General features: G+C 47.8%; 3 protein-coding genes across 3 annotated transcripts; 1 reads left to right on the plus strand and 2 right to left on the minus strand.

Annotated features, from left to right (window-relative positions):
• Positions 1–1,058: 1,058 nt before the first annotated feature.
• On the minus strand, positions 1,059–15,841 carry CSUI_001269 (aarp2cn domain-containing protein). Its single transcript, XM_068061475.1, has 12 exons — positions 14,363–15,841; positions 12,727–12,929; positions 11,221–11,772; positions 10,376–10,571; positions 7,906–9,231; positions 7,049–7,190; positions 5,923–6,170; positions 4,586–4,713; positions 3,652–3,926; positions 2,922–3,055; positions 2,288–2,509; positions 1,059–1,678 (listed from the first exon to the last, which is right to left on the minus strand). Exons 1-12 carry the CDS (start codon positions 14,627–14,629, stop codon positions 1,331–1,333), a joined length of 4,041 nt encoding a protein of 1,346 aa, XP_067926536.1. The 5' UTR covers positions 14,630–15,841; the 3' UTR covers positions 1,059–1,330.
• A 191-nt stretch (positions 15,842–16,032) lies between these two features.
• CSUI_001270 (dynactin) lies at positions 16,033–19,244 on the plus strand. The gene is made up of 2 exons (XM_068061476.1): positions 16,033–16,264; positions 16,552–19,244. Exon 2 carries the CDS (start codon positions 17,112–17,114, stop codon positions 18,684–18,686), a length of 1,575 nt encoding a protein of 524 aa, XP_067926537.1. The 5' UTR covers positions 16,033–16,264; positions 16,552–17,111; the 3' UTR covers positions 18,687–19,244.
• A 671-nt stretch (positions 19,245–19,915) lies between these two features.
• On the minus strand, positions 19,916–23,527 carry CSUI_001271 (transcription initiation factor tfiid complex subunit taf8). Its single transcript, XM_068061477.1, has one exon. The coding sequence runs from the start codon at positions 22,838–22,840 to the stop codon at positions 20,729–20,731; it is 2,112 nt and encodes a 703-aa protein (XP_067926538.1). The 5' UTR covers positions 22,841–23,527; the 3' UTR covers positions 19,916–20,728.
• Positions 23,528–23,735: the final 208 nt, after the last annotated feature.

Raw genomic sequence — 23,735 nt, forward strand, 5'->3', positions numbered from 1 at the left:
CGACCTCGTGCTTGGTTATTATAGGAATTACAGATAGTAAGTCCTGGTGTTGAAGCTTGGGCCGTAAGACTGAAGTGCTCCACACCATTCGGTCAATAACTGCAGCCAGGTCACTTTTTTGTCCTTCGCGAACACCGTATAGGCAGCTGACATGAGCTCCTCATTTAACACAGATCTTCTGGTTTGAGGCCAAACTGGCAGTGACCCCTGTTCCCCCTGTGGCGTCCGTGTTCCCTGCGAAGAGGCTACTCATCGTGTGTTGAGTCACGAGTGTTAATGAAAGAGCGGCCTGTCCTGTGCCCCGGATTTTTTGGATGCGCCCCCAACGACAAGCGATGGACAGTTTCAAAGTACTGACGGGAGGCTGTGCGTGCTGAACAAGAAGTGGACTCAGTTCGCCTCTTTCTGAACCTGAACGCTGTCTAGCGGGTTCATCACCAACTGACTAGGCACAAGAGAAACCTTGCGTCTACCGCAGCCTGACAAGTGAGACGAACCTGAGGAGCAGCAAAAGCGCCTCCGGACCGGGGGAGAAACTGCGCAGTTCCGTACACGGAGAGGTTGCCGAGCTTCCTCACCGGGCTGCAGCACCGATATAGAAGAGCAAGGGGAATCTCCTGTTGAGCAGATGACCTGGCAAATCTTTTTCAGAGAAAGCTGCACCAAGGTATGCAGATTCTTCTTCCTAGGCAAGGGGCAATCCCACATGGTGTTGCTGTCCTAGCGAACCCTAACATGCCTGTAAGAGTACCAGTGTTGTTCTGTTACCCAGATGATCTTTCTTCCTGAGCAAGGGGCAATCCGCAATGGTGTTGCTGTCACTGGAAACCCTATCAGGGCTATACGAGTACCACTGTTTTTCTGTTATCCAAGCTGGCTCACCGGGCGTGCGAAATAACCGCCTATAGTGGGTGGGGGATTGTACCGCGAGCGTAGCAGCAGCGGTACAGAGGACGAGCAAAACAAACGGACGGCTGTGGCTGCCACCAGCCTTTTCCGAATGTCGGTGTGCAGGGCTGTACACCGCATTGAAACACACCAGCTACAGCCTCTCGGATGGTGACAACAGCCTCTTTCAGTCGACCGGAAGTGAACCTAGGGCCTCCTCATCCTCCTGCAATCTAGCCCTTTTCGTCATTGAAAGGAAATGAGTGGCGTTCGGCAAGACAGACAAACCTCCAACCTTGTTCCGATTGGAGGCCATCCAGCCTTTGCACTATCGGCAGTATTGAGTGGACAACTGTTTCAGATACCGGCGAGAGGAAAATATGGTGAGACAAACAGCACTGCCTTGAGAATGTTGTTTCCTCTGCGCAGGCGCAGGACCCGGTCAGTCATCCTCATTCCTCCTACTCGCCTTTCCGTCACCGGATATGCGCATCCTCTTTCGCATCCCCATCTCTATTTTACCTTGTTTGACGTATCGCTTCTTCCTTAGAGCCACCTGCTTTCGTGCTTTCGCCTCTTCTTTTTTCCTTTCTTCCAGTGCCTTCTTCTGACGCTTTTCCTTCTGCTGTTCTTTGCGTTTCTCGAGTCGGGCATTCTTTATCGTTTGCAACCTTTGTAGGAGGGCAGCCACACGGCGATCGTACGTACTCACCAGGGGTTTGCGAAGATCTAGTTCTTCAATCTTGTCCTTGCCCTTCAGCTGTCTCAGCTTTGACGTTCGATGCAGCAGCTGGGAAAGCCAAACAACAACAGAAACTCTCAATGGCTAAGATGTAACCACGAAACAGTAGGAGTTACACTTAAGGTCTTTAAGGCGAACTACCGATCGGCGAAGCTTTGAAGAGACAGAATAGGAAACAGGGTTAGTCCACTGCACAATAGCAAAGCCGGCCATTGCTGTGCCACTACCATTACCAGTCACGATTCACAGAAGCACCCAAACTCGTGGAAGTTCTCTGGACCACGCTAAGCTGGCCCGCTCTTTCGTTCTGACGAAGCTGCACAACACACGACTTTACTATCTGCCACTCAGTTCACCTTATCTCTGTGGCTGATATCTTTGCCTCCGGCTAACACGTTGGCATTTCAAGGATGACTCTCCTGATGAAGCTTTTCTAGTGTGAACACATCACACCACCGTTACAGCACAGATATGGTCTACGTACGATCTAGGTAGTTTTGCAGAAGGCAGGCTCGGGTGTAGCGTATCCAAAAGCGCTCATGAGCGTTAAAAGAGATAGTCCTTTTCTTCCCGGTGTGCGCCGTCCGAGCTAGCAAAGGAATCAACGGAGATGACCAGCATCATACACAGCCGTTGATCGGTTTGAGGACAATATACCTTAGTTCTCGAGCTGAAAGGAAGCTTGAGCATAAGCTGTTTTGGAACTCGAATTGGGTTGAAGACCTTTGATCTCCGCGCAGCCTGTAGAGCACCTAGACTGGCATCCTCAGGTTTCGAGGCAACCGGTATTTGAAGAGACTGTCTGATTTCTGCTTGAGTACGCAGCCTGCGCCACCCCTCAATATCCAGGACAGGATTGAAGAACTGCCGCGGCTGAATCTGCAGAAAAGTTCATTCCAGACAATGGGAGAATAGGACAGACATGTACCTGTCGCTCGGGGGAAAGCCCGAGGGTATCCCGGCTGCATTGCTAATAAACGCTGGCTACACACTCTTGATAAACAGTGACTGTATACGCCCGGCAACAGCTAGGCATCACGTCTACAAGACTGGTGAAGTAAACAAGAATAAAGGGAACAGCCTGGAAACTGTTTCGAAGTAAGGGGCCATTGATTACGACAGAGATATCGTGCACAGGGGTCACTTCAGCAGTGTGCGGCACAAGACTAGAGAAAGTCACGTTCTCTCAACAACTGTCGAAGACACATGTAATACAGGTGTGGCGTTCCAACTGACAAGTTCGCATACATGGTCTTGTCCGTATAACCTCTCATGAGAGCCACCCGCGTACCTTTAGCCATGTTTTGCACACAATAAGATCCGACATAAGAATCTTATCCTCAAAGGTAGCGCGAAATGTTCCATCCGTCCCAGCAGCCTTCTTGACTTGGCCGCGAATTCCTGAGACAGTCTGAATCTTCGCTCCTGGACAGACAGAAAACGTATAGGACAGAACGCATCTTCTCTAGACGAAGCCATGGAATCAGAAAAACTAGCTATCTACTCCAGGAGTGAAGACGGAGCCAGCGAGGTGACATAGTGATTCCCTCGGGGCATGCACATGGTCATGTGTTGCAGTGAAGAGATACACATATATGTACACACAAATTTACACATCATATACTAAGGTATAGTCATGAGAAGCGACTCCCGTCGTGTTAAACGAGAAGCAGCGGTTGAAAATCTTTCGGGCAGGCCATCACGGGGACGACGAAGATAGAGAGAGACCATGCAGAAACATCAGTACCTGACGACCTCAAGGAACGCACGTATGGATTGTATCAAAGGAGTTACCGCCTAGCAAGAACGTATCCATAAAAACACGTTCACCGTAGTAGTTTTAGTCCCTTTTAATCGGCCATTAGCACAACGAAGAAATCCAACATTCCTCTGTATTCTCAGAGTTCCATGGAAACTTACGCCTCTTTCAATAGCTGCTGTAACAACCTCATAAACACCGTAGGGTACCCATAACCTAGACCATTATCATATGAAGACGCAGTTATCGGTTGAAGACTGACCTATGCACATGTTGACCTCAAGATCGGAGTTGAACATTCCCTTGATGAAAGCAGTATTCTTGAAAATCTTTTTAGGTTCACCAAGGAGTTTTAACTTCTTGCTTAGCTGTACGCTAGGGCTTGTCTGCAATACAAGGCCCGTTGCACTGACACGAAAGTTCGCCGTCGCTCTTGTATCTCGTATAGCTAGGACAGGGGTAGCGGGAGGTAATCCTGGTGCCCAGAAATACGCTAAACAATGAAGATGTTCAGGTGTATACTTGAGGTATCTCATTCTGTAAAAAAAAATGACAGAAACAAGACAGCAGTCGTGACGGGACGCATGTATTCATGTGAAGATAGATGAACTAACTCATCACCGAGAGGAACACAAGGTCGGTAAGTTTAGGCATGTCTTGTATTTCTACTGCATGCATCGACATTCAGGAAGCGACAAGAGACACACTACACAGCAAAGGAGACGCAGACTGGACGAGACAAACGAAGACACCTGCCAAGAGAACCACAGAGATCGATGCGAAGATGAAGAGGAGTAAACCCTTTCAAAAAGAAAGTCCTATCCAAACTAGCGACGCAAGAAAATGCCCGAGGTCTGGAGAGAGAGATCGATATCACTCACATCACCAAGGTAGACAAAACAACATCCATGCCCTCCGTCCGTTGTCGTGTCATGTCATCATATATATCATCATGGAGAACGTCGCTTAGAATCAAACTTTGAGGAGTAGGTTATACGTCTACTGTAGCAAAAGACTTAGCACAAGTGTTACTTGAACTCTTAGACACAAGGAATGAGAAGCTGTCCAAGAGAGAACAAGAGTAAACTACAAGGGGACTGCCACCCTGGCCTAAAAACAGCTAACGTGCAATACAGTAGAACTTTGTCTAAGGAGTAGACAGTGCGAGTAGACAAATCTACATCTAAGCTACGTACCTTGCATTACTACGATCTTCGAGAGCATACATTGGCAGAGACTGAAAACGTCGCCATCCTGCACTGAAGAGAAGGACGTCATCACTCTTTAAGATCTTTGGAAACCATCGATGTTTCTTCACACGAGCCTGTAGGTAAAGCAATCCATAGCAATCGGGTGGGAAAAGGAATCTTATCGCTCGTTCTTCTTGTTCTTTCTGTGCCGTAGGAAGAGACAGCGACAAAATAGACTGATTACATATCTGAGCAAAGAACACTGAATCAGGTCCGGATTCAAAAACGAGGCTGGGAGCAGAAAGCATCAACTCCTCGTTCGCCGTCTATCATGATGACGAGGATGATGTCTCGTATTGTATATATATATATGCATGCCGTGCCGGTGTGGACGATGAAGTACCAGCCCTCCTCTCGAGTCAAAAACAGGTGCAGAAACGAAAACGCGAAAGAAATGAAAGAGACAACTCCGGGGGTCCACTTGACTTCTTGAGGACACCAACAACAAGCTGAGAGGGGTTACGAAACGTGACGGAGAACAAAGATAGATGTCGGCGGAAGAAGCAAGAGAAAGGGAAGGAGACTATGTCCATACTCAAGGTTACCAAGAACCACTGTCCATATAGTAGAGATATGAGCATGATAGAAACAAACCCAATCTACGATGAAACAACATAGGAGGAACAACCTAGAGACGACGATAAGAACCTCTGCGTGAGGACACACAAGAATGTCTTCTTCGCTGTCGGGATACAGGAGGACAGCAAGAGGTCTCTTTTTGAGCAGGCTTGTGGATGAGAGAGACGGCATGCACCCCTCTTTGTAGAAGACTAGACTTGTATATCCACAGGCACATAGAAACCCCCATCTTCAGTGTACGTGAACAGAAAGGGTGGTGTAGAGAGATGATCCACACGGGGGATCGGAGGAATAACATACAGCTCCACGTTTTTCAACTCACACACAATCAATCGCTCAATGACACGCAAATAGCGTAACACCTCAGAAACCAACCTCAGATACCATGTGTTCAGTTGTATACTATATGAGTGTAGATCATAGACACCCCCGTAATGTGCAGGTATACGACGCAACTTGGCTCTGCTTACACATCGGTAGCGCAGGCGACGTAGGTATAAAATCAGCACGTAGGGCCCCATGCATACATACCTGTCTCTATGTAGGTACCTCCAGTATGCGCGCGAGTATGCACAGGGTCTTTCTGCGTGCATCTGTCGAGCAAATAGATGTGCAAGGTGAGACTTCAGAAAAGGATAAAGAACCGATCTTGTCTTTCCTACTTTTACTCTAAGAGAAAAGAAAAGAATGATAAACTGTCCTACCTGTAGAAACGTATGCGTTTGTTCTCCAGCACACAGTCCTCCTAACAGAACCGGGCGGCTGGCATGAAGACTTTCGATCCATATACGGGGTAGGTTTTCAACGTAAACACGAACGAAGCTTCCTATACTAGCGCATGCACCGCTGTAGGCCTCATCTCCATGTGCGGATACACCCAGACCGTCGTTTCGTTGATCCTGGAATTGTAACTGACGTGATTCATTCATGAGTCTCTGCTGTTCTTGCGAATCTACAAAAGACAGGAAACAGTAAAACCATGAATACAGCCAGACAGGACCTCGATACCTGGACTCCTCTCCGTACTAGGAGGTCTAATCAGCATCTTTCCAGAGAACCCCTCTTCTTCTTTTTTTCGTAACAACAGTTATGCTACTGGTACGTGTCGTTTGTGCTTACGTGTCTACTTCTGCTTCATGTCAAAGCAGAATTGATTCTTGAAGTTAACTGGCAGGACTGTCTATCACTTGAGAGTCTTTACCTTGCTGTACCACATTCCTCCGATCATATGAAAAGCCTCAACAGCAGACGAAACGGACATATGAGGAAAACTCCTCTTAACTCATGAAAAGGTTGAAAGCATGACGAGGTGCCATTATCCCCTCGATCTCAAGGGAGATCGATTGCCCCACCTCACTTCCTTAACTCTACTCTGTTGTCTCTTTAGAGGGTCGTCACAATGAGAAAACGAGGAAGTGGCGGAGAAATAGGTAGAGATAGGTATAGAATGCGAAGGGGTATCATGGTGATAGGTCTTGGTGATAGGAGAGAAGGCCTGGAGACTCTTCACTTTAGATCCGACTTCAAGAACGGAATAGCATGAAAACCATTCACGGCTTCCCGTAGGCCCTACACCATAGACGACGAGACACTGATATATCCATCTACCTATCAACATATATATATTTATGTATATGGGTTTCGTATTCGACACCGACACATATACACGACACAGGTACATATATGTACACACACACTTTTATGTACAGATATAAACATATATATATATATATATAGATAGATATATTCTTAGGTAGCGTTGTATTGACAGATGACTGAAGAGAAAGATCAGAGGTGCCTAGAGAGGAAGTAACACTCGGAGAGACGTACGCTTTCTCTTTTGTTCTTCTATCTCTTCTTCTGTTAGCTGGACCGAAGCCTTAGCCGCAGCGCCCGAGTCTGACACAGCAGAGTTCTTCTTTTTTTCATCTTCCTCTCCACTACTCCATCCTCCGGTAATGAAGCATCTAGCCTGTCAGGATTAAGAAAAAGAAAGCTAGGTGCAGGCATTGCAGCTAAATCGAAGTCAAGAGAAAGCAACAAGAGAAGTGCTTAGCGCTAGTTCACAGACTCCTTCAAGACAAAGACCAGTAGTGCAGGATTTCAGCCAAGCTGAGGAGCCGTTCTCTTCTCGCCTTCTTTCCTTCCTTCTTTTTTCTCTCTCACCGTCTCTACCATTGAACACACCCCTCTTCCATAAAACATGACAAGTCGACTGAGTTCGCGTCGTCATCATCACCTAGTTGCTCCTCTCTGCTCGTACGGCACTTCGAAAGCGATCAGGCTCACAAGTGACGACCGGGAGCAAGTGAGCGTAACCTAGTGCATATCTATGCATACCGAGAATTCCTCATTTCGAGAAAACCCACGGAGACGCGCCCGAATCTTGGCAATGCCGGCCAGCCCCTACGCATGTGTTTAGAAAGGCCCTATAAGCGCATTCATCTATCTATCTATCTATATCTTGACAATTTGTGTCTCAATTCTCCAGATACATGTGAAGAAGTGTGTACTCGCAAATGCATGACTGCAGTCCCAACAAGAAGCGTTTACAGCGACGAGAAGAAACCCACTCTATCACCATTCCATCATCTCATCCACATCCGAATTCCTCTACTGCGAACTATCTCCCGTCTTTCCTCTTCCTCTTCTTCTTCTTCCTTATCTTTCTTCATTTCTTCACCTACCTTGATACTTTCAATCTTCTCTTGGGTCCAGTACTTTCTTCTTTCCTCCTCATCTCCAAACACACCTACAGCGGCATACATGACTCTATCAGATACCCATGAGGTATCCTGTCTACCTTCCTCTTCTACTATTGAACAGGGGTCGTCTCCATCTACTCCTTCTTCTCCGCCTTCCTCTTGTTCTTCTTTCTCTCTCCGTCTTCTCCTTAAACATGCAGGAAGGATCGAAGGAAGATTCCCGTACAGTCCTGCGCCTCCTGACGAATTCTTCTGTTGTGAAGGGGAGAAGGTATCGCTTCTCTCTGTCTCTTGCTCTTCTTCTTCTTCATCCTCGAACAGTGGAATCTTCTTCTCTCCATGTGAAGATCCACGACGATTCTTCGATGATAACTTTCCGTCTCCTCCTCGCTTCTTTACTTCTCCGGCTATCCCATTGGATCTCTTGCTTGACCCTCCTCCTCCTCCTCCTATCTCTCTCCCCAGATAGATGATTTCCTTCAACGAGGGTTGTCTAGAGAATCGACGACGAGCTGCTTCATGTATAGAAGCTATAGAATCATCTAGTTCTCCTTCATCTTCAGAAGTATCTAACATATTCCCAAGCTCCCCTCCACCAGAAGATTCATCTTCTTCGCTTTCACGCACTTGATCTTCATCTTCTTCTTGACTGTCTCCGTCTCCGCTAACATCATCCTCGTCATCGTCTTCTTCTTCCGCTGCATTTCTACTTGAAGAATGCCGTGACGGTGCAGGACGTCTTGTTCTCTTACTATACTTTTTGCCAGCTGAGTTTTGTATTTCTTCTTCGCCTTCCTCACTATCTCCATCATCCTCCTCGCCATCGTAATCTTCCTCTTCTTCATCTCGTACCACGTCTAGCTGTCTTACCGCAGGTAGGTCACCTGAAGATCTCTCATCATGTTTGTCTACTTGATCCTTGCTCCGAGCTAACGTACGTGAAGAGAAAGGTAACAACCGGAGCTCCTGTGTGTTTAGCTGCTTATCAATGAAACGATCAGCATCCTGAAGAGTCCTCACCATCTTTATAGCATCGGTTAAACCTTCTTCGTCTCCTTTCTTTTTCTGCTTCTCTAGCAGAGGACGCTTACCAGCCCCTAGATCCATACCATCTTCATCTCCTTCTTCCTCTTCACTGCTACAACTGTTCTCTTCTTCATCCTCATCTTCTTCCTCTGTTTCTTCTCGGGTACTAGTACTTCCATCACCTTCTGTCGTTGCTTCTTTTCCCGCCCCTTTTTTCTTCTTTCCTTTCAAGCTTCCTCCCCGACCGTCATGAATCAGATTCTCAGGCCGAGTGAAAGACACCTACAGGATGAAGAAAGAAGATGAAAAGGGACGACGACAAAAGAGATTTGAAAAGGTGCTTGCAAAGAAAGTTTTCTGTCTTTTCACTTTCAGAAAACCACACGTACGTGGGACAGAGCATTTCGGCTATGGCAAGAGTGAAGCCGGGAAAGTGTCACAGGAGTTATCATATTCGATGTATGACCTTCTTCTTCCTCTTCTTCCGGAACCTGTACTCACCAAGTGCAAACAATGGGTCCACATCGCCCCCCCGGTCGATCTATTCCATTCACACTCTCCGCCTTCTTGTTCCAGGTGGAAAGTCTATTTCTATTTATCAAAGAGTAGAAACGATAGAAATGCTATGCATGGCGAGACAGAAAGAAGAGAGAGAGACAAACATACAGAAAAGACCTGACCGTCTCTCACGTCCCATGCGAAAACAAGTGTCATCATCAGCCAACGACTACAGAAAATCCCCCAGCTGTTGAAGACCGACACACTTCTCCTTTCCAATACGCCCGTGTTTGGATGTATGTAGGGTATATCTATGTTATATGTATGTGTGTAACGCGTCTCCATATCGGTGGATAAATGTATGTTGTATACGTGTATGTATGTATCTACGGTATGTCACTAGTTCTCTGACTGCCTCCGCGCGGACTACTTCGTGGTATACGCTGTGTCTTTCGGTGAGCGAGCAAGCGTAAATGAGGACTATCAGAATACATCTCAAAAAAATATCGGGGCGAAAGACAGAGAAAGAAATGAAGATGGCTTGTCGAAACACAAACCACCTCGGCGAAAACAAACATGGGATGACGCTCCTGCGAGACGAATAAGACAACACGTTCTCTGAAGGGGAAAAGGTACTCAAGAAATGCTTTCTTTCTTCCTCCTTCTGACTGGGTTTGTCAGCAGAAAGAAGAAAGTAAAAATCGGATTGTTTCCTGCCTTCTCAGAACAATTGAGGAAGCAGATGACTGCTTTCTACTTGCTCCTTGGGCTCTCATTCAAGGCCTATCTGAAATATGAGAAGGAGAGAAGTGACGGGAAAAGGGCAACGATGCCTGGATTTGAGAGAATTGAGAAGAGAACAGAACAGACACCAGCTTCTTCTTTCTTTGCGACTGCAAACGAGGTCGAAAGAATCTTCATCTCCTACCTTTGTATCGGGCAGATGTATATACATCGCATCTGCATCAACTCGGACATTCCCAACGTCTGCTGCCGGAGCATAAATAGCTCTCTGCTGATCTTTCAGAGATCGGGCTGATTTCCGGCGACTTCTCACTGGATTTGTAATCAACGAGTTCCCTTCCACGCCTCCAGGTGATTCATCGGCAGTAGGATCGGTAGAGCTGAAGAGAAACATGTTAAGTGGTCAAAGGCGTAGTAGCTGGTAGGAGAGAAAAGAAACTTCAAGTGAAAGTCGACTTCGTATTACCGTGGAAGTCCTCTGTGGAGACTTCCTCCGGAGGGTTGAGCGACACATCGTATGGAAGGAAATAAGAGATTCTAGAGAGGAAGATAGATCTTAGAAAGGACGGAGGAGCAGGGTGTGAAAAGAAAGACGAACTATATGGGGTTTCTTGTGTTGGTAGCAGCACGAGAATTCTTCAGTGTACGTTGAGCTTAACGAGACTCAATTGAGCACATGGCTCAAGCTAAGAAAACGTAGCCGACGGAAGATGAGACAGAGACGAAAGCTGGCATCTCCTGAGTAGAAAGGAAGAAAGATCTTGTCTCCACCCGACATACGAGAAGAAAGAGGGAAATAACTTCACGAAGAACCAGAGGGTATGATGCCAACTGCTCGTTTCCTATGTATGAATCTATCTATCTGTCTACAGAGATATGTGTATAAGCTGTATGGAGGCATGGATCTACGACCAAAGTTCGTTTAGACTCGCTCATGTCCATATCTGTGGAGGAAAGCAAACACCATTCTTTCATTGTTATCTACAGAAAATAATACAATAGAGAAGATATGACAAGAACAGAACTTACGGAAGGGACAGAGACGAAGGCTGGGGCGGAGGACAAGGATCATCACAGCAGGAAAGAGAAGAGACGTGAAAATCTCCAGCTCCAGGTATATGAATAGATTGGCCTTGTCTCAATACAGCACCTCGTACATACCCATAGAAGATACAGGAACATTTCTCCTCTCCCATCTGATGTACTTCATCTTCCTCTCCGTCTTCGCCTACAGGTCGCCTTCTAGAAGGAGAAAAGCCTGGTTCCCACCGCAAAGCTAAAAGGTAAGGATGGGCTGATCTCCATGATAGGGGAGCAAACTTTTGAACAGCAATATATCTTGATAAGTTCAAGATTTCTCTCTTTTTATAACGTCCATACTGTAATCCTGTGAGGTAGAAAAGCTTCGCTCCATCATAAATCTCCGTCCAGAAACGATTCTTCAGTTGTTTCTTACGTTTACGGAGAGCCTTCTGATTGTTACGATCAGCAATGCTATCTAGGTGTGTTAAAACTCCGATAACGCGAGGAAAGCCATGAACCTGGAGAATATTAATGAACTCAAAGGTCTCCATCTCAAACCTATATAGACAAGAGAAAGAAGAGAAAAGACAACAACTCACATTACAAAAGAACAAAGAGTCGACCTGGAAAGGGCAGACTAGTCTCGAAAGAGGGAGGGAGGGGGCATGCGGTATGAAACACTTGGGAGCCATGGATACCTCGGGTGGAGAACCCCCTAACAGACGAAAGACGAAATCTTCGTGACAGAGATATATACACAGACATGGGCCTGCTGTAGAGTATACTTATATCTAAAGAGAAGATAACATGAGTCTCCCAGCTTCACCTGTGTGAAAAATACTCCGGATACATCTTAGCGTTATATAAGCAGTGAGAAACAGGAAGCAAAAGAAATCCTATTGTACGCAGTGTAGCTCGGGTTTCAGCAATGTGAGCAAGAGACGCCCTAGTACATGAATCTTTACGACGAAGTCCTAACAGCACTGCTCTGGTAGACGAGTGTATCGATCTATATGTAGATCGATGAATGTTGTAGGGCACCCACCATGCATGCGCAGAAATCAAGCTACATCCTTCCGACGCTCTTAACGGAGGTGCCAAAAAAGAATCAGATAAGATCCTCAGACAAGATCAAGCCTTGAGCGTAGTAGTAAATTCTGAACTAAGTCTTTTAAAAAGTCAATTACACAACTCACAACCATATAGAGCCTCTTCTCAACTTCCCCATTGCTCGAATAAAACCAATCATCACTGACCACTGATTCGAACACACTGTCAAGAACAAGACTCATCTGGCACTTATCTTAGCCAAGCCTGTTTTTCCACCCCTCACTCTCTCCTGGTCTTTGGTCGTTCGCTTTTCACTCGCCTGCTTCGTAGTCACTCTATTACCATCTCTCAAAGGTCCTTTTCCTAGACGGCACAAAGCCTTTGAGAGATCGTTAGCAAGTAAGGAAGGGTCTATAATTTCTACAATGTATATGAGGGTTTTGAATATGGGAGAAATCTCACCCGAAATCCGCATCAATAAGAAGAAGAACAAGATCAGCTATCTTGGCAAGATCAAGCATTTGTTGGACATCTGTGCCACTACATTCGATGAAGGTTAATCGACGTTGCTTCGACGCTACGAGAGTTATAGGGCCTTGAACCACTTGGAGAGAATGACGTGTGTAATGCTTAACTAAAGAGCGGATCAAAGTCGTCTTTCCGACCTAAGAAGAAATGAAGAAAACAAAGGCAAAAGAAAAACAAAGAAAAAAAAGGCGTGGAGGTCTCTCACGAAAGAGGAGAAGAAAGAGAAGGAGACGACCTTCCCCTCTTCACATACAACACTTCAGATCACGCCACAAAAAGTAAACGCAGTAAGAAGTAGATGTGAAGAGAAAGATGAGAGAGACTGAGTCTGGAGATTTACTGAAGAACCAACAAGGGTCCGGCAGGGAGCCTGAAGACGCGCGACGGAGAGGGAAAGACAAACGGAGAGGCATATGTATACGGGGGGAGAAGAAGAAAGGAAGAGAAAGAACGTGAAGGGAAGAAGAGGAAAAGAGGGACAAAAACACACAGGCTACAGAAAAAGATTAAGCAGAGAGAAGAGAAAAAAGGCAGCCAGACGACCAGAGGCTCCAGGGCAGCCGAAAAGGAGAGGAAAAGAAGACGAAGCGAAAGAGAGAGGGAAGAAGGCGCAGAGCGACTAGTTGAAGAAACGAGAGATCAAGAAAGCTGAGCAAGAGAAGAACCTGTCCTCTTCTCAAACTGAAAGCAAGCAGAAGATGAAGTAGTCTCGCCGTCCAAACTCAGTGACGGAGAGCTATGTCAAGAAGGCTGGTACAGGCTGTACGAATAGATGAATGAATGTGACAAGAGAAGAATAGAAGAGCTGAAGATCAACAGCTCTTTTGAAGGTACGCGTGTGCCCGACACGTATGAGTATAACCTGCCGAACCAAGATGAACATGATGAAGATACAGATAGACCAGAGACTAGCATATATTGACCCACAGAGACATGCTTAGATAGACGCACACATATGTATATACATGTACAGATATATGCAAATAGACGAAATTTCGTTCCGTTGCGTAAGAGTGTGAATCCTGCTTGAAACAGAGACGATGAGAAAGAGCGGTCTCGCTTTACAGTTCTTGGTGACTGGATGACTCATCGAGAGGGCAAGACTGGACTGAGAGAAGCAATAGGGGTAAGAGATCTTCTGTTCCAACGCTACCGCTGTTCAATAGAGGTATCCACACAAACACTACTGACTATAACTAACTGATACGATGCACTGTAGCCTCATCGGATAGATAGATCTAGAGAACCTGCACACATACGTAAAATATATATATATATATATACACGTATACACATCTATATGAAGACAGTGAATCTACACACGTATGTACCCGTGTCTGTCATCCTATGGTGTGCTTCTTGTATGTGCGTTGACGCATACAGAATCATCAGAACATCTACATAGATTTGTAGAGAAAGAAAGACAGGTAAGGAACCAGGCACGAAGAATGGCTAAGGACAGAATGATCTCCGTGAGCAAACAAATGGCCACCGTCTAGCAGTGTGTCCTAGAGAACTCTGCACGTCACGTATACAGAAGTGTGAGAAGAGAGATAGGTAGTTGCCTTACTCCAGGGGGCCCTTGAACAACAACAATGTAGGGAGGAGGTACGTCAGGTGTTTTGTCTGTTTTTTCCTCTTTCTCTTTGAGAGCTCTTCTATCTAGAGATCTCTGAACCTTGCGCTGTACAGACACCACACCCCCGCTGAAAGTGAAAGCCCTGGGGTTATGTTTTGTTTCTCCATTCTTTTCTCTCCTCCGACTTTTCTTTCTCTCTGCTTTACTTTTGCGCTGCTGATGGCGTTTATGGAGCTGAGTACCTCCATCGCCCTCCATTGTAAGGGCAGTGAGGGTAGATACAAGGCCTTGGAAAACGAAGGGAAGAAGAGGAAGAAGAATACGTCGAGGAAAGAGAAGAAAAGAAACAAGAGACTAGACTCGCATACTGATGATAGCACCAACGAGTTTCTTTGTGACTTATGTATAGGGAGAGGTTTGAAGAAACCAAGATGCCAAACAGTTCGGGTGGAAGGCAGAGACAAGGCCTAAGAGGGATATGTAGGCAGCGAAGAAAGAAATCAGAGGAAAAGAAGAGAGACGACCAGGAGAAGAAGAAAGAAGGAACAACAGAAACAAGAAGAAAGACAATACAAAATAGTACTTAGAGGATTCCAGGAAGAAAAGCTCATGTCAAAGGTGAGCTGAAGAATTGAAGAGGAGCACAAACAACCTTCATGCTTTCCTTTCTTTCGACTCCATGCTCAATCACATCCACTCTCCGTTCCCCTGCTGTAGACGTTGAAGAATCAACAGTAAAGCGCGTGTCTTCACTAAGCACAGAAAACAGATGCGCTTTCTGTCCTCCGTACATACGCACATACGTGGGGGCACGTACAGGTTGACAGGTACACCTCAATATATATACATGGTGATGTATATGTCTACGTCAAACGAAGCTTATAAAGACGTTCGGATGACTTTGGACGAGAGAGCAAAACAAACAGAAAACGAAGATGGTCCAGTACACGCGGACAAATAGCTAAGCACAGCGAAGAAGAGAAATGAGCCAGTCGGAGAGAGGAGATCTGCTAAGGAACCTTTACATTCTAGCTGCGACGCTCGGAGAACATAGAGAGCAACGGAAGCAGTACGAAGCGTGACGTAGAGTCATTGCTTGTTACTTGTGGCCATTCTAAGAAAAGAAGAAAAGAAAGAGGGGAAGGGGGATGACCTAAAGGTTCCGAGCGTGAAAGTTGTTATGGCTCTCCACGTGTCGTCCAGAGGAGCGAGCGACGAAAACTCTACAGAACATTCCCAGGTAGCCAAACAATCGCCGTGTGGGGCTATGTAAAACTCCCGCCCATCTGTCGAGCAAGCCCCGATGAAGGCGAGGGGGGAGGGGGCGGCGGGCAGTAACACGAAAGAGAAGCTTCTCAGAAAAAGACAAGGAGACAAGCTAAAAGAGAAGGAGAACAAAGAGAGAAAGAGGGGTCATATCCCTTTGGAAGATGGTTCAAATCACTCATCCGTCATGTAAAAGGGACGGGGATAGCCGAGAAGCAAAAACGCGTTCTTTGCGTGACACAAAGCATGACGACAACTAATTAGGGACAACTCATCGCATGCGCATGGCTCTCGCTGCTCCTGGTTTCGTAAATCACCAACACAGAGCTGCTTCTCCGGGGCATCACCCGTCCATTCGTGCTTGCCAAGAAGGGAGACATTCTCGCCCGTCATGCACCAGATGGAATGTAGAAGCATTGCTATCTCGGAGATCAGGACGCTGAATCTCGCTTCTTGTCTCCGACTAAAGTGACGACAACTGGACGAACTGAGTGATGCTGCTGAATCTTCTCCGTGATGTGAATGCGCTGGTTTCATTCCCGTTCTTCTGTGAATGTTCTGTGGTCGCTGGCTGAGCTGCGCCGCTTCGACTTCAGGTATACATCGTACACCTGGAATCTACAACTGGTAAGCCGCTTTTTTATATGCTCCTTTTGAGTTGAGAGGGACTTCTTTCTCTTCTGTACTGTCCGAACTCCTCTGCTGCACATCGTCTTTCCGTGAAGCATGTCAGCCATACAATATCGACAGCATTCCATCTCTACCGACAAGACTTTTTTCAGTCGGAGAAAAGGACACATATGTTGCAGTCGGGTTTCTCGAGTGTGTAGGCGAGAGTCTTTTTGAGCGTTTTCCCATAAAACACTTTGTAGACTTTACTAAAAGCTGTTAACGGCTTGTCTTCTCGTCTTCAGATATTGAACGCCTGCAGCACTTCTTCGGCCCCTAGGAATTCGCCTCTCCCCCGGCTTTCGTCTCAGCGGACACCGTCAGATTTCCTCGCGGAGTCTCAAAGCACAACGAGAACAAGCTTCGTTAAATCCGACTCGTTTTTCTCTCTTCGGTTGTCTCTCGTCTTCGCATCTTTCTTTCACGTCGGAAGTCCTGTCACCTTTCTTACCTGGCCTCCTTCTCCATAGCAGATTCTGCTTCTGCTTTCTGCTTCCGGATGTCTGAGGAACGCGCACAACACAGGCTTTTCCTGTGGATTGTTCTGTCCATCTCCGTGTTCATTTTATTCACTTTCTCGGAATACGCCGGCCGAAAGCACCCCTGTCATGTGTAGTCTTTCAGACGCCTGGCGGAGGGAGGATGTCAGGCTTTCGGAGAGTATAGTGAAGGAGAGCGTCCATTTTTCTTAGCTTTCTTCTCTCTGGATTCCTGATTCGTTTCTGAATATAGTCTAGCTTCCAAAGCTCTTCCTCGTTATCGACACTTTCTTCTCTCACCTCTTTTCTCCTATCTTCTTCACCGAATGGATTCTTCTTCCTCTCCTCCCGATGAGACTCTTTCGAGTAAAGGGTCTTGTAAAGAGGAGACGGAAGATCAAGACGGGGTGACAAAGGAACAGGGGGAAGATGAAAGCAAGGAGAAGGATGTAGGCACGACCGAGAAAGAAGAAGCTAAGGAGAAAGAGGGGGAAGAGGAAAGCAAGGAGAAGGATGTAGACACCAAAGTGAAAGAAAACTCTACGGAGAAACAGGGGGAAGAGGAAAGTAAGGAGAAGGATGTAGACACGAAAGAGAAAGAAGAAGCTAAGGAAAAACAGGGGGGAGAGGAAACTAAGGAGAAGCATGTAGACACGAAAGAGAAAGAAGAAGGTAAGAAGAAAAACGACAGTGAAGAACATTCTTCATTTGAAAAGCCACAAGAAGGTCTTCAAAAAGAAGCCAGTCACGATGAACCTTCTGAACAGTCTTCTTCTTCTTCAGCGTCGTCCTCTTCTTCTCTTTCCAGGAACCCATCAGGTGACTTTCCCCCACTTGGTAGGTCACCTACTCTAGGAGGTTCCGAAGAAGAACACCCTGACACCCGAGACGTAACGTATGCCTCCCATGTACCACTTCGAGGGTATGCGTCGACAGGGGGAGTTCTGCTTGAATCCGATCAGCCAGATGAAGACGTGCGGCATCCGGCTCTTTCTCGTTTTAAGACACAAGCCTTTGGCGGAGGTAAAGTTTCATCAGGCCTACTAACCCGTCCTGTGTCTCGGCTGATCCCAGAGGATGTACCTCACGATCATCCTCTTGTCTCACCTCCTCGAGGTTCTCGAATGACCGAGGGACAACATTCACCATCACACACCATAGGTGAAGACACGTCAAAGACATCTACTTCGTATTTCGCTACACAGAAATCCTCGAGATATTATGAAAAAGATCCCCGTCGGTTCACGCATTCGAGCCGTGACGACGATGATAGCGAGGCAGGAGGTCTCCTTCCAACAGAGGCATATGTCCCTTTCTCTCGTTTCATTGTCCCTTCTTTAGAGAATCCTTCATGTTATCCGCGATCAGATTACATAACTACGGCTTCAGGCAATCGTGTAGGGAGAGGAACACTTCTCTTTGGGTCGCAAAACATTACTTTAGCAGGTCGGTGTGTCGTGTCTCAGGGTGTGATTCTGAGAGGAGATCTGATCTCCTTACGTTTTGGACGTTATGTATATCTTGATGAGAATGTGTTAGTACATCCTAGCTCATATCGCTCAAAGGGTCAAACTCTACATGTCCCTCTAACTGTTGGTGATTATGTGACGATAGGAAGTAACACAGTTATAAGGGCTGTAGCTATAGGCTCATGTGTAACGATAGGTCAAGATTGTGTGATCGGAAATCGATGTATTCTCAAAGATTATTGTAAGTTACTTCCTGGAACCGTCCTAGCACCAGATACGGTTGTTCCGTCTTTCACTGTTTTTGGTGGCAAGCCTGGAAGGATGATAGGTGAGGTCCCTGAGGGTGATATGATACTTCTCAAGTTAGCTGCTATAAGAAAGTATAATCTCTTCTTACCTGACGACTATGAAAATGATGAAACCTTGTCATAACGATGTATTTATTCGCAAGACATCATCAGAGTTGAGATAGCGAAAAGACTCCTCTCTCCTTTGTTTGCCCGTATAGTTTTCTTTCTCCATGTCTCGTCGGAAGAGAAGGAGTAAAAGCACTTTCTTTACATTGTAAGTTCTTGTGAGCTTAGTTCATGATGTAGGCTGTTTCTCCTTTTGGGAGTTTCCGGCCACCACCTCCTTCCCCACCCGCGGTTGAGACAGCAGCAGCGCGGGAAGGGATTCTTTGGGCAGTGCATGTCATTTCACTTTTCTTGATGGGATGAAAGAAGCCGTTGCGACTTTTGTTGCCCCGCACTCCTCTGCCACCTCAATGACTGCTGCGATGGACCAATGAATCTTCTTGACAGTCATAAGCCAAGCTGAGGTAGATGTATCACTGCGCAGCATAAAAGTCGCTCTACTTGTTTGTACGCGAGGCGGGACAAGACGTTCAGGGCTGTATGATACCCCCCCGCTGACTGGTTGTCTTATAACCGTGAGAGTCATTCCTCTTTTCTTCGGGCCAAGCCCGCCCGCCTTCGTCGTGTGCTGTCCCGTCGTTTAAAGAAACTAAGCTTGTGAAGATGCCGCCGATACAGCTTACGAGGCACACTGCCGCTCCTTGCTGCGTAGCCGAAAACCCAGTTAAAAAGGGGAGACGGAAATGAGTGAATGGCCTGCGGAAATGCATGATGGTGCTCCCGGCCCTTTTAAACGAGGATGAGAACCGTCTCGTTGATCTTTGGAAAGAAAGGAAGCGGACGAACAAGAGTTAAACAGTCGTTTTGTACCTATGCTATCACAGGGGGGGATCGCTATACCACCCGTCTGAAGGTTAGTTGCTGTTAGACTACAAGGAATCCAGGCGTAGGGTGTGCGGGGAGTCGTGGGGTACTAGGACGTAATATATGGCGTCACTCCACTTTTCCCGCGGAAATAAAACAGACCGGGGTAGACGACCTTTCCTGGTAGAAAAGAGCGGGACGTAGGAACATGAAACCTTTCCGGATGTGTAAGATCGCGATTCCGCGACGGAAGCACTCCACCGAAGTCCACACGAGAAAGGGTTTGGTGGGGCGGCGATGCTTTTACAGGGGCACACTAAACCGTCGTAAACAGATGGAGTTTTAAAGGAGCTCTTCTATAGACCTCTCGTAACCAAATGGTCTCCTTCGTTGATACCTCGGAAGGACCGGTTTCTCATGTACTAGATGAGGACGTATGAACGCTAGAAGTCGCGTGCCCTAGGTGTGCCGCCCCCCCGCCCCTCGCACGGCCCAATTCCACCTGGTATCAGGAAAACAATGTAAACAGAATTGCCTTGTTTACATACGTAGGGCATACTGATCCGAGCAGCAATACTCCGAACTGATGGGTATATTCCGCGTAGGGCCACGACACGATACATCCTTAGTCATGTTCTTCAGCGTGGGAAAAGTAAGAGGGAGAGCGGGAGAGCTCCGAAGAGAGAGTAGATGCTCCATCGGGCTCGTATCATCGCAGTTGTCAAGCTGAACAAAGAGAATACAAATTTAAGTTTTCGCGACCTGAGTGAGTCCCATGCAGAGACAAATTGCGAGTCGCTCAAGTGTACTTTATACGTAAAAGAGAAAATTCTAGGCTGCGCAGAAACTAGAAAACGAACGAGCAGAACTCTCGCACGGCGAAGGGAAGCCAAGCTCGCTACACTACGTTCACGGACCTATGTGGATACCCAGTCAGATCACTCAGCGCCTCCATGCATCTATCGGACTCACGGCTTCCGAAGCTTCCCCCAAAGAGTATGTAGAGATTCACTCACAAACGCGCCTTACTATCAAGGTGACCATCAGAAAGGAAAAAACTCCGGGCATTTTCACTGCGACTGACCCAAAGAAACAGAAATAGCTTAGTCCGGCAGCTCCAAAGCGCGAGCCGTCATCGTCAATCGTAGCATCCATACTCCTACTTCATCATATCAGATCTGCTCATCTTCCTCTCTTCCGTGATTGCCGAGCTCTCCTGTCCCTGGGAGACAGGCGCCGACCCCAACTGTGTGATCACCACTCCACAAAAAGATTACGCTTCCCCGGCAGCCCTTTGTCATGACCTTCTCCCACTGCAATAGATCGTGTCTCACTTCCCTCAAGTTCTTCCCTTAGCTTCTTCTTCTCGGCCTCCGCGTTCGCACTACCACTGTGACCCCTGTCACCTTTGCTTTCCCTTTCTTTCTCTTCAGGGTTCGCTTCACCTGCTCGTCCCGAGAGGTCTCCTCTGGCCCCCGTGCCCGTCACTTGTTCCTCGTGTGCCTCTCGTCCCCTCGAGATACCCGCCGGGGGGCTCCCCCACAAGAGATCACCTGAACTCCCCTCATCAAACCTTATACGTTTTGCCTTCTTCCGCTTCTCGTCGTCATCCTGCTCGTCGTCTACCTTGCCTTCGTCCCCGTCGCTTTCACCTTCGTCTTGGTGAGGAGGGATCTGCGGAAGCTGTAACTGTGGCAAGTTCAATTGCAGTTCCATCTTCGCGCACTGTCTCTTGAAGTCGAGAGAGAGAGCATCAGCAGCTGGAAGAGAGGGTGTTGGTGTACACCTCCATAAATGTGCAGGAGGGAACTGAGGTAGCCAAGGAGGAACATGCAATGGAGGTCCCCACCCCCCGATCCGAGTGTTCCCTTTCCCAGCAGCGGTTGTACCGAAACCACTCCCGCTTCCTACACCCTCTGGACCTCCTACGCCGCCTCCTGGGACTTCACCAGGACAGCCACCTCCAGCTCCCGCAGCCGTGTCTCCGTGCGAAGTAATTCCAGTCCCAGAGCCTCCTCCCCCGGGGACACCCGACGAGCCCGTTGAAGCATGAGGCAAACCCACCCAGAAATCTGAAGTTGCTGAGGCTGCACCCAAGAAAGAACTGCCTCCCCCTCGTGACGGGTTCGTCCCCTTCACGCGGCTAGCGTCATCTCCTATAAGGGCAGATGCGTGCGCTCCTTCATGATGAGAGTCTAGAAAACCGCCTATCGGAGGGGCACCTCCGACAGACGATCCCAGGGAGGCGGCTCCAGCTTCCTCAAGGGTTAGCATGTCCTCGTCATCACCTAAGAAGCCTCGGTAAAGCCATGAATCATCAGTCATAATAACTGCGTCCTCATCCTCCGGAGGGGAGGCACCTGGGGTGTGGGAAGTTCCCCTTCTCTTCCTTCCACCGAGAAGAACTTCCTTTGGCTGTGTCCCAGCCACGGGTTCGATTCCCGTCGTCCGGAAGAGAGCCGCATAAGAGAAAGGACATACATCAAAAAGAGCCTGTTTGATATCGAAGTAATTCGCGGCATTCGTGCCGCGGATGTTCGCATAGATCTTTGCTTGTCGTCCGATGGCTCCTATCTGCATTGCTATCCATGATGAAATATATTCTACACACTGAGGCTCGACACTCTGAACACCCTTATTGAACATCATCCATGCAGCACTTCTCTGGGCCAAACAATGCATATATCGCCCGCGGCTTCCGCATGCAGTCGGGACAACCACAGAAAGGCGTCCGGAAGCTCCCGGAAAAGGTGAAGCAACTCGTGAACTCTCTAAAGGAGTTCCCCTTGATCGCATTCTTGTCGTAATAGGCGTAGCGGAAGACGCAGCAGGGCCAGCCTCGGGCCCCTCGTCTGCATGGAGAAAGTGAGGTGGGGGGACAACTGCAGGAGATACAGGAGTGCCTACACCGGCTCCTGATGCTGCTGGGCTTGGTTGTGGTAGGCCCGGGAGAGGTCCACCAACTATATATGCGGGGGCAGGACGTGGGGGGGGAGGATTAAATGTCAAGCTACAAGCTGAGTTCCGGAGGGACGGAACTGCTGAGCCGCACCCACCATCTGCTGACCTGACAAAACTAGTTGGTGCGCCTGTAGCGAATGGTAAAGGAGGCGGAGAAGAAGAACTGAACGAAGGATGTGCGTCTGCGGGAGGAGCAGGAGGATGATTTGACACAAATGGACTATCGCCAACATTGTTGGACGGGAAGGGAACCGAGCTGTCCTGGGGAAAACCTGCACGGTTATGGGATTGTGTGATAAGATCTGACGGAAGGGGGCCACTAGGTTGATTGACCGCCGGATACCCAGAGCCGGGTAGGCCCGCGGGATGCGAGGGCCCTTGCGCCGCGGACTGGGGCGAGGACATCGGTATCACCACGACTACAACCAAAGCGGAAAAGGGAAAGGAAAAAAGGGCCTACTCGAATGTAAGGCGGAGCCAGATCTTGTGGACTGGCAGGAAGCTGCAACAGACGGTAAGAGGCGAGAGACCAAATGAGACAAGGGAGATCTGGAGGTACTTGCCGTGGCTCCTATGAGTGGAGAGTTCCCCGTAAGACAGACATCAGCTTGCATATGCCATAGTTCGACAGCCCCGGCGTACCCCCTTTGAGGAGAGCCATGAAGCCCTCGAAAACACTCGCAGCAAGCTTGACAGAAACAAGTTGAACTCTGATTGCGAATTACGGGGAACAGTTTCACAAAAAGCGGCACTCGACACCCGAAGCGCGAGAAGGTCTAGGAGAGACTCCCAAATGAGCCACTCCCACTGCCACGTGCTTCATGGTTGCCAAGGAACCTGAAAGAAATGGCACTAAACGCACTATGCAAGAGAAGGTCCGGGAACAGAAACACACAGGCAACACCCCTGGTACACTAGTACTCTGTGGACAAACGGACTGAATCTGGGGCTGTGTCGTCTGCGAGCAGCCACTCCGGCAGCAAACTACCACCCACGAACATCCGGAGGAACGCTGAACGTCATAGGCTTGCATTCGAAGCCCCCAGGTTACGGCTGAATGGTCCGACTCGACGCAACTCCGGAGAGACTTCCTTGGGAGACATGCAGTAAAACGGGAAAAAAGGGGATTGCATGTAAGGGGAAGCCCCGGAGCCCTAGAAAGAAAACACACTCTTTCCCGTTCAGACACGTCTCCTAGCTAAAGGAAAGAGAAATATCTGATCTAGTAAGCAAGTATGGTTGGTAGCCAAGGAAGGAAGAAAGTGACCGACATGTTGTTGAAGTCTCTTTCAACAGTACG

Source organism: Cystoisospora suis (assembly GCF_002600585.1).
Source record: "Cystoisospora suis strain Wien I chromosome Unknown contig_501, whole genome shotgun sequence".
In the NCBI taxonomy this organism is placed as follows: Eukaryota; Apicomplexa; class Conoidasida; order Eucoccidiorida; family Sarcocystidae; genus Cystoisospora; species Cystoisospora suis.